The 14,755-nt window shown below is 40.9% G+C and overlaps 1 protein-coding gene across 1 annotated transcript in view; it reads right to left on the bottom strand.

Annotated features, from left to right (window-relative positions):
• BOK (BCL2 family apoptosis regulator BOK) overlaps positions 1 to 8,355 on the bottom strand; it is a 32,996-nt gene extending 24,641 nt beyond the window's left edge. The window contains exons 1-2 of the mRNA XM_063306787.1: positions 8,100 to 8,355; positions 5,953 to 6,322 (exon numbers count right to left, since the gene is read on the bottom strand). Coding sequence (XP_063162857.1) covers positions 5,953 to 6,181 — 229 coding nt within the window. The 5' untranslated portion in view covers positions 6,182 to 6,322; positions 8,100 to 8,355. The remainder of the gene's footprint in view (positions 1 to 5,952; positions 6,323 to 8,099) is intronic.
• Between the last annotated feature and the right edge of the window lie 6,400 nt (positions 8,356 to 14,755).

Genomic DNA, 14,755 nt, shown 5'->3' with positions numbered 1-14,755 from the left:
ACTTGGCAGATTTAAGATGGGTGGACTTCAATTTCCAGAATTCTGGAAGTTGAAGTCCACCCATCTTATAGTTGTCAAGGTTAAGAAACACTGCATTAAAGCTAGAACAGGTCTGACTTACTGAACTTGGGGTGGTGGGGTAGTACAGTCTATGTATTTCAGTGTGACTTAATTTGATTTAATTTAATCCTAATCCTAACTCAATTTATTGTACATTTCATTCCAGTCCTGACTGGAATTTAATAGTCAGGATGATTTAATAGTCAAGATGATTATCAAGTAGATACTTCAAGTTTTGTACCAACATTTCCCACTCATTTAAATATTTAACATCAACATAATCAATGGAAGGCAAGCTCAACACATTGTTCTCACTTCTGTGCAGAAATTAAATGGAGGGGTGAAGAATCCAAGAAAAATAACAGGACAATCAGACTAAGAAAAGAAATGGAAAGGGCAACAGCAATAAGGAAATACAATTCATTCTCTCCCAAAGAATACAAATTCTACTGGAAAGGACATTGCAGATAGAATTAAAATTGCTAGTAGCACCTCTACTAAATGACACATCAAGCTCTCTGGCCCTTAACAATATAACTCTCATCCTGGAGGATAGAATTTAAAAGTAGTGGAGGATGATAATCAACTACACAAAGATGTAATGCACACTAAGCTCTCAAAATTGATGTCCCAAACTTACTTTGAGGATATCATTAATTAAATTTTGGAATTTGGTACCACAAGATATGATGCTGGCTACCAGCTTGGCTAGCTTCAAAAAAGGGTTGGACCAATTCACGGAACTCATATATAACAAATATAATGTATTTTGCCTTCAGCAAAGGATCGTTACCTTGTCGTGGTGCTGGAGCTTGAGCACCTCAATGATGCCATGAGCTAAACTGTGAAGGGCCACCCAAGACGGGAAGGTCATGACAGAGAGGTCAGACTAAATGCGATCCCTGGGGAAGGTAATGGCAACCCACCCCAGTATTCTTGCCATGAAAACTAAATGGATCAGTACAACCAGAGATATGTCGGTATACCATTGGAAGATGAGACCCCCAGGTCGGAAGATGGTCAAAATGCTACTGGGGAGGAACAGAGGATGAGTTCAACTAGCCCCAGACGTGATGACACAACTAGCTCAAAGCCAAAAGGACAGCTAGCGGCCGACGGTGCTGGTGGTGAACGGCAAATCCAATGTTCTAAGGATCAACACACCATTGGAACCTGGAATGTAAGATCTATGAGCCAGGGCAAATTGGATGTGGTTATTGGTGAGATGTCAAGATTAAAGATAGACATTTTGGGCATCAGTGAACTGAAATGGACTGGAATGGGCCACTTCACATCAAAGACCACTAGATCTACTACTGTGGACAAGAGGACCACAGAAGAAATGAAGTAGCCTTCATAATTAATAGTAAAGTGGCTAAAGCAGTGCTTGGATACAATCCAAAAAACGATAGAATGATCTCAATTCGAATTCAGGGCAAGCCATCTAACATCACAGTGATCCAAATATACGCCCCAACCACAGATGCTGAAGAAGCTGAAGTAGAGCAGTTCTATGAGGATCTGCAGCACCTACTGGACGACACGCCTAAAAGAGATGTTATTTTCATCACAGGAGACTGGAATGCTAAGGTGGGCAGTCAAATGACACCTGGAATTACAGGTAAGCATGGCCTGGGAGAACAAAATGAAGCAGGACATAGGCTGATAGAATTTTGCCAAGACAACTCACTCTGCATAACAAACACTCTTTTCCAACAACCTAAGAGACGGCTTTATACATGGACTTCACCAGATGGACAACACCGAAGTCAGATTGACTACATCCTTTGCAGCCAAAGGTGGCGGACATCTATACAGTCGGTAAAAACAAGACCTGGAGCTGACTGTAGTTCAGATCACGAACTTCTTCTTGCACAATTTAGGATCAGACTAAAGAGATTAGGGAAGACCCACAGATCAGCTAGATATGAGCTCACTAATATTCCTAAGGAATATGCAGTGGAGGTGAAGAATAGATTTAAGGGACTGGACTTAGTAGATAGGGTCCCGGAAGAACTCTGGACAGAAGTTTGCAACATTGTTCAGGAGGCGGCAACAAAATACATCCCAAAGAAAGAGAAAACCAAGAAGGCAAAATGGCTGTCTGCTGAGACACTAGAAGTAGCCCAAGAAAGAAGGAAAGCAAAAGGCAACAGTGATAGGGGGAGATATGCCCAATTAAATGCAAAATTCCAGAGGTTAGCCAGAAGAGATAAGGAATTACTTTTAAACAAGCAATGCGCGGAAGTGGAAGAAGACAATAGAACAGGAAGGACAAGAGACCTCTTCCAGAAAATTAGAAACATCGGAGGTAAATTCCAGGCAAAAATGGACATGATCAAAAACAAAGATGGCAAGGACCTAAGAGAAGAAGAAGAGATCAAGAAAAGGTGGCAAGAATATACAGAAGGTCTGTATAGGAAGGATAACAGTATCAGGGATAGCTTTGACGGTGTGGTCAGGGAGCTAGAGCCAGACATCCTGAAGAGTGAGGTTGAGTGGGCCTTAAGAAGCATTGCTAACAACAAGGCAGCAGGAGACGACAGTATCCCAGCTGAACTGTTCAAAATCTTGCGAGATGATGCTGTCAAGGTAATGCATGCTATATGCCAGCAAATTTGGAAAACACAAGAATGGCCATCAGATTGGAAAAAATCAACTTATATCCCCATACCAAAAAAGGGAAACACTAAAGAATGTTCAAACTATCGAACAGTGGCACTCATCTCACATGCCAGTAAGGTAATGCTCAAGATCCTGCAAGGTAGACTTCAGCAATTCATGGAGCGAGAATTGCCAGATGCACAAGCTGGGTTTAGAAAAGGCAGAGGAACTAGGGACCAAATTGCCAATATCCTCTGGATAATGGAAAAAGCCAGGGAGTTTCAGAAAAACATCTATTTCTGTTTTATTGACTATTCTAAAGCCTTTGACTGTGTGGACCATAACAAATTGTGGCAAGTTCTTAGTGGTATGGGGATACAAGTCATCTTGTATGCCTCCTGAAGAATCTGTATAACAACCAAGTAGCAACAGTAAGAACAGACCACGGAACAACAGTCTGGTTTAAGATTGGGAAAGGAGTATGGCAGGGCTGTATACTCTCACCCTACCTATTCAACTTGTATGCAGAACACATCATGCGACATGCTGGGCTTGAGGAATCCAAGGCTGGAGTTAAAATCGCTGGAAGAAACATTAACAATCTCAGATATGCAGATGATACCACTTTGATGGCTGAAAGTGAAGAGGAACTGAGGAGCCTTATGAGGAAGGTGAAAGAAGGAAGTGCAAAAGCTGGCTTGCAGCTAAACCTCACAAAAACCAAGATTATGGCAACCAGCTTGATTGATAACTGGCAAATAGAGGGAGAAAACATAGAGGCAGTGAAAGACTTTGTATTTCTAGGTGCAAAGATTACTGCAGATGCTGACTGCAGTCAGGAAATCAGAAGACGCTTAATCCTTGGGAGAAGAGCAATGACAAATCTCAATAAAATAGTTAAGAGCAGAGGCATCACACTGACAACAAAGGTCCACATAGTTAAAGCAATGGTGTTCCCCGTAGTAACATATGGCTGCGAGAGCTGGACCATAAGGAAGGCTGAGAGAAGGAAGATCGATGCTTTTGAACTGTGGTGTTGGAGGAAAATTCTGAGAGTGCCTTGGACTGCAAGAAGATCAAACCGGTCCATACTCCAGGAAATAAAACCAGACTGCTCACTTGCGGGAATGATATTAAAGGCCAAACTGAAACACTTTGGCCACATAATGAGAAGACAGGACACCCTGGAGAAGATGCTGATGCTAGGGAGAGTGGAGGGCAAAAGGAAGAGGGGCCGACCAAGGGCAAGGTGGATGGATGATATTCTAGAGGTGACGACTCGTCCCTGGGGGAGCTGGGGGTGTTGACGACCGACAGGAAGCTCTGGCGTGGGCTGGTCCATGAAGTCACGAAGAGTCGGAAGCGACTAAACGAATAAACAACAATGTATGTCAGTAGTATCACCTGTGTCTCTTGTCATTCTTATTTTCTCTCCCACTTCGTTTTTGTTTTTGCAATTTGAATTATATGTTGCTTTAATCCTATATTCACCTTTATTGTGCTGTTGTAACTGACAAAAGTCACGAGACAGCAGATTCCAAACTCAGCTCACTAAATAAGGCCCAAAGCAGCTCTAACCAAATTAATGTCTTGTTATGAATTCTGACTAACCTGTGTACATTGCGGCAACCATCTTAGTCTGAGAATAAAGGCGGCCAATCAAAGCTCTTTTGGAACTCAATGCAGAAAATCCAGTGCATACCCCTCCCTCTTCAGCCATAGAAACAGTCATTAGGAAAATAACAATTTACTGCTCTGGCATGACACCTGAAACCCCAGAAGTCATCTCTTACTCCTGGCTTTAGGGCTAGTCCTGGCACAGCCCAAGCCAGTCTGAGAGTGTGAGGAAGCGATAGAAACGTGTCCACTTTCTCCACTTACTGATGCTATATCTTCTGAAACTTTGTTTTTAATAAATTGTAAAAAAAAAAAAAAAAGGTGTAGGAAGGCAGCTGCTGCGCTCAACAGAATGACTTCACAAACTCAAAGCAAATGAAAGCAGATAGCCTGTACGCAGCATGAGATGCATCGGTTGTTTACTGCCATCAGCACATGTGGTGCTTATCACATCCTAGTTAAGGAGAACTGGAAGCTAGTTTGCTGCTGGTAAGAACAGATGCAAGTCTAATCTATTATAGGGAAGTTTAGAAAACTTAGCCAGTGAGAGACACCTCTGATATGGCAATGGTATCAAAATGTGTATTTCTATTCAATATTTATATCATTCTCAAGTCAATGTAGAAAGGCTGTTTTGCAGCTTAGCTGATCTCACAAGAGCCTTTTCAGACCTGAGCAGCATACAAATTGCAGTATTAAAAATAAGTAAGGTTGCAGCTCTATCTTACAAGGAAAACCTCTGCATGCCACAGATGGTTATTAGGTATGTCTCATGAGAATTCCAGCCAGGAAGAACTTCATATTATATATGCATTGAAACCAGTAACAATCATTTTTAAAGAACATACAAGGTAGGATATCTTAATTAGGAATGTAAGAGTGTGTGTGTGTATATATATATTTATATATATAACATTCATAGCCCTGATGTTGCCTTTAGTCAAATAATTTTTGAAGCATGACAAAAGCCTGCTTTATTTACTGTATATATTTGTTAATGTTACATCTTTGCTCCTCAAGCAGACATACATGCCAAATTCCAAAGAGCATACTGACTGGCACTTTTCTCCCTCTTCCATAATTCAAGAGCAGCCTGTTTTTAAGTACTTATTTGAATATTTCTTTGTGCTTCCTTAAATGTTGTGCATTTTACTTATGCTCTGAACAGAGGTGAAGATGGCTATATGATTGGATAGCCCTTCCGTCAATTTCCTCGGCATATAGGCCTGATGGATAAAGGAGCAAGAAACACAGCCCCTGACCAGCTAGCACTGCAAATTGGTTAGACATGTTTTCCATGGTGAGAAGATAGTAAAGGGGCCTAAAATACAGGCACTTAGGTTTATTAACAAACCGTGTACATTTCTAATGGCCAGCAAATTGAAAGTCTTTCAGAAACCCTGGCTTTATTCCTCTTTTCATTGAAAACAGTGGAGAGTGGGATAGATTTTGCCATGAGGTGCACATTTTGGACCCTCAGAAGAACAGAGCGCTTTTGTGTCAAAGATAAAAAAAGAGAGAGGCCACAAATTGCTAGATGATCTTGGCACAGGGCAAGAATAAGACTACAGGTAATTTTGGTGAATAGAACAAGGCTGTCACAAGCACGGGGACCTCCACCCCATCCTAAAATAATTAGCCAGACATTTTTTTTTCCATTTTTGCACTTACCCAACCTTAAAAGTATGCTGGACACCTCTGCTAACTTGCCAACTGGACCAGGTGAACTGTGCTCAGGCTTATCCCAGCCAATTCCAGCCCGAATGAGCCTGGAGTGAATATAGTCTCTGCAGAGCACCTTGGCTTGAGATACAAGCTCCTTGTCAGTGGGAGTCCGGTCAAATACTTCCATCACCTCTGCAGCAAAGACAGAAGAACGACGGAGCACTTCCATCCTCATCACTGATCTCCAAACATGATGGGTGGAGTCATCCTCAGGATTTCCTTAGTAGGACCCTTAGAATGGAACCTACACCCAGAGAATGTGTTCGTGGGATCCTGCTTCACTGCAATTTTCAGCAAAGATGATTGTTGGAGGTGCCTGATTGACAAACGAACAGGAAGAAATTATCCATCTAATCAGCAGCTGTTCATGTTAGCTTCCTGGTTAAGGCTATTTTATGCTGGAACCATTGTGCAGCATTATCTGGTGCCTGGTTGTTCAAAGTAGCTTTCCTTACCTTGATGCCTTCCAGATGCATTGGCATTGTAACTCCCAGAATTCCAAGCCAGCATTAGGAAGAAACCACATCAAGGAAGGCTGATTCAAATTAAATTGTTTTCCAGTGGAGCTTACATACAGATTAATGTGCTCATGGTGGCAGTTTTACCAGCACTTGAAATATGAAAGTAAACACTTTTGAACACATATCACACTGTGGACATCAGGATCTCTGTAAAAACAATGGGAGATGCAAACACCCATTTTTAGAAACTTAATTTCCTGAAGGGTGTTTTCAGACAAGGCTTTTATTACGCGTCACTTGCCTTCAAGATGGAATTTTTACAGGAGGTCCCAAAAAACAGTATCTTCATTTTGTTACCTATGTTTTCCCATTTCAGTTGCCTTTTGTTTAAAGAAAATCCAGAAACAAATCTTTCAAGACGGAAAAGCTGCACAGTGCCTTTTGAGTAACAGAATAAGGCACATGAGTCTGGAAGCAGCCTCACCCACCCTCTTAAAAATCAGCAGTTATAAAAACAAATTAATGGAATCTGGAAACAACATTTGAAAACATCTTGTTCTCTGCAAAGCAGGACAACATACAGACAGGCAAACACCAATGTTCAGTGGAAATGACATCAAAAGAAAGAGGCATGCCATATTAGATCACTCACTGAAGCAAAAAATTTAGGAAAACAGTGAGAGTTTCTTCACCCAAGAGTATTTGTTTCTGTCAATTTCATCTTTAAGGGGACAGAAAACACCCAAGCCTTTTTGCCCAATTCTTGCTCTCCATCTAAAATAACATGGCTACACAACACCGTCGCTCAATTCTACAAGGATGTAAGTTTCCTCAACTTCCATCTCTACTGACTTTGTGTTTTAATACACCCCGAATACTTCTCATAGTCAGAAGATAATCTTGTTAATGGCCTGACTTGAAAATTTAATGCAGGGACCAAGAGATACTATAGAGGTTTCTCATGGGGCACAGAAAACATGGAATTTTGCACATGTAGCAAAAACCTGACCTTTTCAGCTAATCAGTCATAGATAAAATTATTTTTAATTGATATTAAGGCAAAGACTACAACCCTGAATATATAAGGAATGTCCTCAAACACATGCACCTAAACTGAGAGTCATAAGTAGCATAACAGCATCAAATGCCACCCTAAACTGATTTCTGCAGGGACTACATGTGGCTATAATACTAACTTTCCCCTTGGAACATGACACCGAGAGTTAGAAACCTACTGAGAGATTAGACCAGTTTCTCAACCTTAGCAACTTTATGATGTGTGGACTTCAACTCCCAGCAAGCTGGCTGGGGACTTCTGGGAATTCAAGTTGCTAAGGTTGAGAAACCCTAGACACTGTAGCAGTATTCACACATCACACAGAAACTCAGATTAACCAACCATATTTTAGCCTAGCCTGTTCTGCAAACCCAGAACCATGAGAGGTTATCTGTGATCCACCGTGCCATGCAAACCTAGAAAATCAAATTAACTGATAAAACCATAGTTAAATGTACTACAGATACGGCTGTTTTACAAACATAGCTTCTGACAGGGCACTGTTAGTCTTAATCTGTTCTAAATCAATAAAAAGACAATAGCAAGGTCCATCCATAAAGTTTCCAGCCATGTACCTTTCCAAGACATTTCCACTCCGCAGCGATTTGCAGCGCAGAGGATTCCGTACGTGCTCTGCTTTAGTTGGGGAGAGTTCCTTGATTCTCCCCGCTGGGACCAGGCTGGACAGAGATCCCAAGGATTTTTGGTTGTTGAAATCCCACAGAAACGCCTGGTTCTTCCAGGAAGCTTCGAGCCGTTGTTCCTTCTGCCTCCACGAAGCTTCAGAGATACCACCACCCGCTTAATTCCCTCCGAGGGAAAAGACCTTCTTGCTGTAGCCTTGTAAGGCAACTGAATTAGCCAGGAGGAGGAGGAGCTGGAAAGAATCCACCCGCCCCTTAAGGAGGCGCCGGGAAGCTGCGACGATCAGGGTTGAAAGCTGTTTTGTACGTACGAGCCGGTTCCTAGGTATACAGCGCTGCCCCATTCAAACTGAGAACGGCTCCTTTAACGGGCTAAGCCACAATGTGGTTTCTTTGGTTTAGACTTAGCTTCTATGAATTCATCCAATATAGGCTGTAACACTGACTTCTGCTGTGCTGAACCCAGACAGCTGTGGTTTATTAAGGAAGCTGTATTAAGCAAAGCATAGCATGTTGAGGAAGCATCTCCCAAACAAAGCAGCTGTTGGATGTACCTCTAGGCATGCAGGTGAGTGCTATTCAGGGCTTCTGAACCTGGGGGCTGTAGCTGCTAATCAGGATTCGTCTGCTTCGTAGCCTATGTATTTTATTTTATGTATTTAAACACATTTTTTTCTGAGAAGGAATCCATAGGTCTCACCATACTTTCAAAGGAAGCTATGGCCCCAAAGCACTTGAGTTTTAGAGCAAAGCCTTATCGTTCCTCAGAGGACTGCTGAGTAGTTTTTTGTTTGGCACTGCCTACTGAAATGAGGCTCACCCTCTCCTCTCATAATTCATTCCGGACTAGAGTTATTTCTTCTGCCATCTAGAGCTGTTTGGTCGTGCCACTTCTACATCAATTACATCAGCCAATCACTCAGTGCCGGAGCTGCTAGTTCAGTTGCTCCTCTGCTCTTCTCAGTTGTTGGGCTCAGACTAAGCCATAACGCTTGGTCTGGCTTACTCTGTTGTATGAACCAGCTATTTGTGTTTTAGGTTCAGCATGTTTGTGAACCAACCACTTATTATGTATTCAACTAACGTTAAGTATAACTGGCCCCGAAGTCCTGAATGATGTTCACTGCCTATGCCCAGAAAGGTAAAGCCCTTTTTCTGAGACAGCATGTTCACTGTGAATATGTACAGATTGTTGTGCAGTAGCTATGAACATTCAGCTGGCATTTACCCATTATCCATTTGTAGTGCAATGGTTGACACTTCTTTCACCCCTTTTTTATCCCATGCAACCTCACCATTTTCCAAAAAGCATTTGACAAATCTGCAAACCTGCACCACACAGGTTCAGCATAAGAGGTTTCAAATGGTACATTGAGTCCTGGTCCTCACTTGCTGCCATCAAAGCCAGTAATTCAAACTTATCTCAGAGGAAGGCCACATTGCCATTTCAAGCAGGCTTCAAGAGAAGATGGCATTTTGTGGTTATTGGCTTCCATGCCATGTGGACTGGTCAGATAGGTTGAGAAGCTCCTTATCATTAAAGGTTGTATAGACTTTGAGAGACATTCTTCTTCCCTTCAGGGGCTGACAGAGAAAAACAGGATGACTGTTTTGGGTTTGCTCATGTGTTTCTTTATTTCCCAGCTGCCCTTGGGAAAGAGACTGACTGCAACCAGCAGTTATTTCAGCCACTAATAAAGTCCATTCTGAGTGACTAAGTTCGTACACTATTCTAAGCCATAGTCTTAATCCTGGATTCCTGGATAACTTGTAACTGGCTGGGTTCACATAATGCACCAAGATATTGTTAATATGTTGTCTACTACAGATTAAGGTTACTATGGTAACTAATCATTTTGGCCAGGTGAAGAGGTTGAATTTTTTTCACGTGTTAATGGTTGCATTGCCTAAAGGAGGAACTTGCCTGAACTTGTTTTAGTTTGTTTCCCTTCTATGTAGGCTTGCAGAGAATATGCAGCTGAGAGAAATCTCTCCTCTCAGCAAACAGCCTTTAAATATGTTTGTTTTCTGTAAATAAAATTATTTTTATAGAAATGCCTGGTGTGTGACTTCTCTGATTTCTCCTGGGCCAAAGGCTTTCCTAGCAATCTGCTAACAGATATAAGCCACAAAGGTTGAGTTTGCCCAGCATCCTGCATCAATACTACAGATCTTGTGGCTTACAAGGAAGCATCTTACTGATACTGACATTGCCTTCCTCATTTCATCCTTAGACTGTAACTATGGTTTGAAAGTAGCCTCTTTTCTTTCCTTTCAGTCCTGTTCTTTCTAGGTTTATCATGATGCCTTATAAACATTGTAAAATTTACTTGAAGAGATGGACACACATTATAAAGAATTAAGATTGAGTATCAAATCTATATCTGAAATTAATTAGAGCATGACTACTCATGGGCCAGGATGTGTCTATACCTACAAAGATCAGGTTTTCCCTGTGATACTCTATGGAAGCAAAAATTTGAAGAAGCAGAATAGAAAGATTATTGATGCTTTTGAGCTTTGGTATTGGAGAAGACTCCTGAAAATACCATAGATAGACAAGAAAACAGATGTATCATCAACCCAAAATTCTCACTCAAATGACCAGGCTCAAATTCGGATATGTCATGCAAAGATCTTGCTCTCCAGACAAGTCTGTAATGCTGGGAAAGGTGGAAAGAAAAAGAAGAAGAGGACAACCAGCAGTAAGGTAGATGGACTCTATTACAGTGGCAATTGGAGGACCTGGTGGGAGACAGATTATATAGTCATTAAGAGGTGACACCCCCCCAAAAAACCCCCAATCTGCATGAAATGCATAGGAATGAAGGAATTATGGTTCAAGCTGTTCAGACTTATATATAAAAACCTGGATGAAAAATAAAGCCAGCATACAAGACAACATCTAAAACTGTAAGTACATTATTGGTCACAAAACCCAAAAGCATTTTATCTCCTCCTCCCTTACTTAAGACGTCTATGCCCTCATGCTGACATTATAGTATCAGCATATAACAAATACACTGTGTTATATGTGATTACTGTGCAGCAATTATATTTTGGAAATCTACCATCAAAGTGTAGTGTCACACACTTTATAGCTCCAGCATTTTCTATGGTGACTTCTAATACTTTCATACCTGATTTATAGCAGTTCAAGAGAGGCAATAAATACAATGGCAGAATAGTTTAATCGATGTTGAACGATATAGTGCTAATTTCAAAGCTACTAATATAGCTAAACATGTATTATGCAATATCAAAGAGGTACAGTATGGATAAATGTTTATGTAGCTGGCATATGGGACCAAATGAGGAACAGGTTATTTTATAAAAAATAAAAATGAAAGTTTCTCTTAACATTAATAGAATACTGAAGTGCTGATTACTGGATTAGCCTAAGGTATTGATTAAGTGATTCCTTGGAAATTGGTACTTTGGAATGAGCAAGGTCATATAAAAAAAGAGCATCTCTGCTAACTGTGAAAGCAGCTGCGTCTTTTTCCATTTCCCACCGAAGCAAAGAGGTTCTGCAGTACACACATGCAGAGAAGCTGGAAGCAGCTTCCAATCAGCTGCAAAAGACCGCCCCCCAAAAAGAGATGTGGCTGTTCCAACAACTCAAAGAAGTGTTTAGTATATGTGCATTCTAAAGCACTTCTCTGAAGGATTTGCATGCCCCTAAAACAAATGATAGATTAATTTACATCTATTACATAGTTGTGTAAAACAAACACATGGACATGGATGGACATATTAAAATTCATTTTGTTTTAACATAGTGTGTTGATCACTATGAGGTTGAATGATTTAGCCAGTTTCACTTTCAAGTCTCCAGAACTTTAAGACACATTTTCAATCACCAATAAAGAACATAGTTGTAAACGTTGGACCAGCAAATGATGTATGAGATACATGATCTGTGGCAGTAGTTGTTGAGACTAGGACACAATGAATCTCTGCTAAACTTGCAGGGAATTTTGCATCCCCAATCCTGGATTCTGGTTCTTTCATTCTAATGCAAATTGGAGCAGCATACCTAGCAAAAGAAACTTTTAGATAGGAAGAATATAATAGGTCAGAGGGACTGCAGAAACTTTTTCAAGGATTACAAGTTTGGGTGGATGAGGAATGGTGGCACTCATGAACAGAAGTTCAGTAGATAGGAATGCAAGACAAGTTTTACAATGAAAACAGTATATTCAAATCTGTTAGACTTCAAAAATGGAAACTATACGGATTAGAAATAAAGGAATTGTTCCTGAATTTTCATTGAAAGGGGGATGAATACAGGGAGGGATTTACTTAATTGAGGACACAGTAAACATCAGGCAGGAATATAAGATCCAACCCACTTCATTTCTTCCTTTCTAAAACAATCTAAACATATCAAACTGACAAAGAAAATTGTCTCTTTCTATTCCACAGAGGGAGAGCCACAATAGAAACCTGCCTATTATAAAATGTCTTAGAGAAGGATAATTCCTAATGACTACTGAACACAGTATGATAACTAATCTTGTTGTGTAATGGAGTTGAACTATTCCCCACAAGACTGGTCTGACTTGGTCTGAGGGAGAAAGTAGACCACCCACATGTTGTGATCCTTAACCACTTACAACTGATCTAGGATTCCTAGGAATATGACTAGATCAGATGAATCAGCTGTTTCTCAGAACAATTTCTCCTACCACCTCTTAAAGGTACAGGGGCACTCTGCTGTATCAATAATATGTATATGTAAAGATATATTAAATGATAAAATGGCAAAACTGGGCAAGAAATGATGATTTCTACACTTTCTTCCTGGTCAAAAAACCAGATGATAGTGATTGTGGTTTTTCTACAATACCTTATATCTTCTTTCATTTCATGTTGCTACTATATAAAGGCATATAATATATAGTATATAATGTATCTTGTATTAAACAGATTTGAAATCACAAAATAAATTCAATAAATATGATCTTTCATTTGTATGCCTTGCATCCCAAGGGGTAGCAGAATTAGCATTTGCATTTGCAATGGGGGCTGTGGGGGTAACTGACTACACCACGCAAATGCCATTGTTTACCTAGTTGCATCAGGACACAAGCATGTATGCACAGTATTTGCTTGATGTCACTGTGCATGTCATTTTGCATCATCGTCGTGGTTTTCTGCTGATGCCACTGAGTGTTAGTTTGTTTCAACAAAAACAACAAAGAGATTGGTAGCATTTCAAAGACAACACATTTATTGTAGCATAGGTTTTTGGGAAATATAAAGGCATATGTCATTAGATGCATGAGGTCCATATTAAGGAATAAATGGTCTCTGGAGCTGAAGCAATTTTAGAAGGTGGCTCAATGCACATTTATTTTTCAGGGTTTTTAATGGTGTTGCTACTGCTTTAGCTTTTCATATCTGTTATGTTTTATTTGTTCGAGGTTGAAGCTTCTGTGCATGCATGTGAATGCATGAGTATTCTTGAGAGTGGGAGTCTGACCTGAGCAACGATAGTTATTGGTTATAGCTATAACAGAACTGGTATTTATTTATAGGAAAAAAATTATAGGGACAGCCAAACCCAGCACTTAGCAGACTACATCTTAGGAGGACAGTAAAAAAGCATGTGCTCTGTGTGTATGCCTGGGAAGAAAGACCAGACAGAAGTAATATCAGATTAGCAATCTTAGAAAGCAAAGAGCAGGAAAATGATATACAAAGAGGGGAGGCAGAGTAAATTCTTAATTCTCAATCTACTCCTTGTGGACAATAGGTCATGAGGGGCTGAAAAGTCAGTGCAGTTGGATTCACATTCAGCAGCACTGGGGGAAGACGGTCAGGAAGGCAGTCTTAGCAGCATGATTGAAGACCTACACCTTTTGCATATGCATCAATGTCACACACACAATCAGAGGGGTGGGACTTCAGTCACACTGCCACAGCTTGACTTTTTTGAGCCCCCCCTCCAGATGCTGCTGCTCAAACACCCACCATTCATGTTGCCTTTATGATTTACAATTTGCATTTTATGATTTACTTACAAGCCATTCAGAGCAGTTAAGAAAGTAGGCATCATATAAATATTCTAAATAAATAATATTACAAGGATATGCGGTATATACCCATGGCTGGGAGCACTGACTGCAAAAATTGTAAAATAAGTAAATAAACAGTAAAGTCAGAGGGGAATGAAATGAGGAAAGCACAGTTATAATTATTTGTTATCAGTGGCAACTCATAACCGGTGAGTTACCAGTTATCGGTGGCGTGTTCTGGCCCTCTGTGCTCAGACCCAGGCCCTGGACAGCAGATTCGTAGGAGCCCTGGTCACTGACTGCTGCTTCTCAACACCAGGTCAGTCAACAACAAAGCCCCCCTCATACCTGATTTGATCACTAAGGAGGGGGCAGACCTGGCAAGCAATACCGAGACCTGGCTGGGCCCTGAAGGGGGGGTGCCCCTTTTGGAAATATGCCCGGCCGGGTTTATGGTATGGCACCAGCCGAGACCCCAGGGCAGGGGGGGAAGGGGTAGCTGTTGTCATCCAGGAGTCTCTGGTGGCCTTCAGGGGTGCTACTCCACAAGTGGCCAGGTGTGAG

Source organism: Candoia aspera, chromosome 6, assembly GCF_035149785.1.
Source record: "Candoia aspera isolate rCanAsp1 chromosome 6, rCanAsp1.hap2, whole genome shotgun sequence".
Taxonomy (NCBI): domain Eukaryota; kingdom Metazoa; phylum Chordata; class Lepidosauria; order Squamata; family Boidae; genus Candoia; species Candoia aspera.
This window is presented reverse-complemented; position numbering and strand designations above follow the sequence as displayed.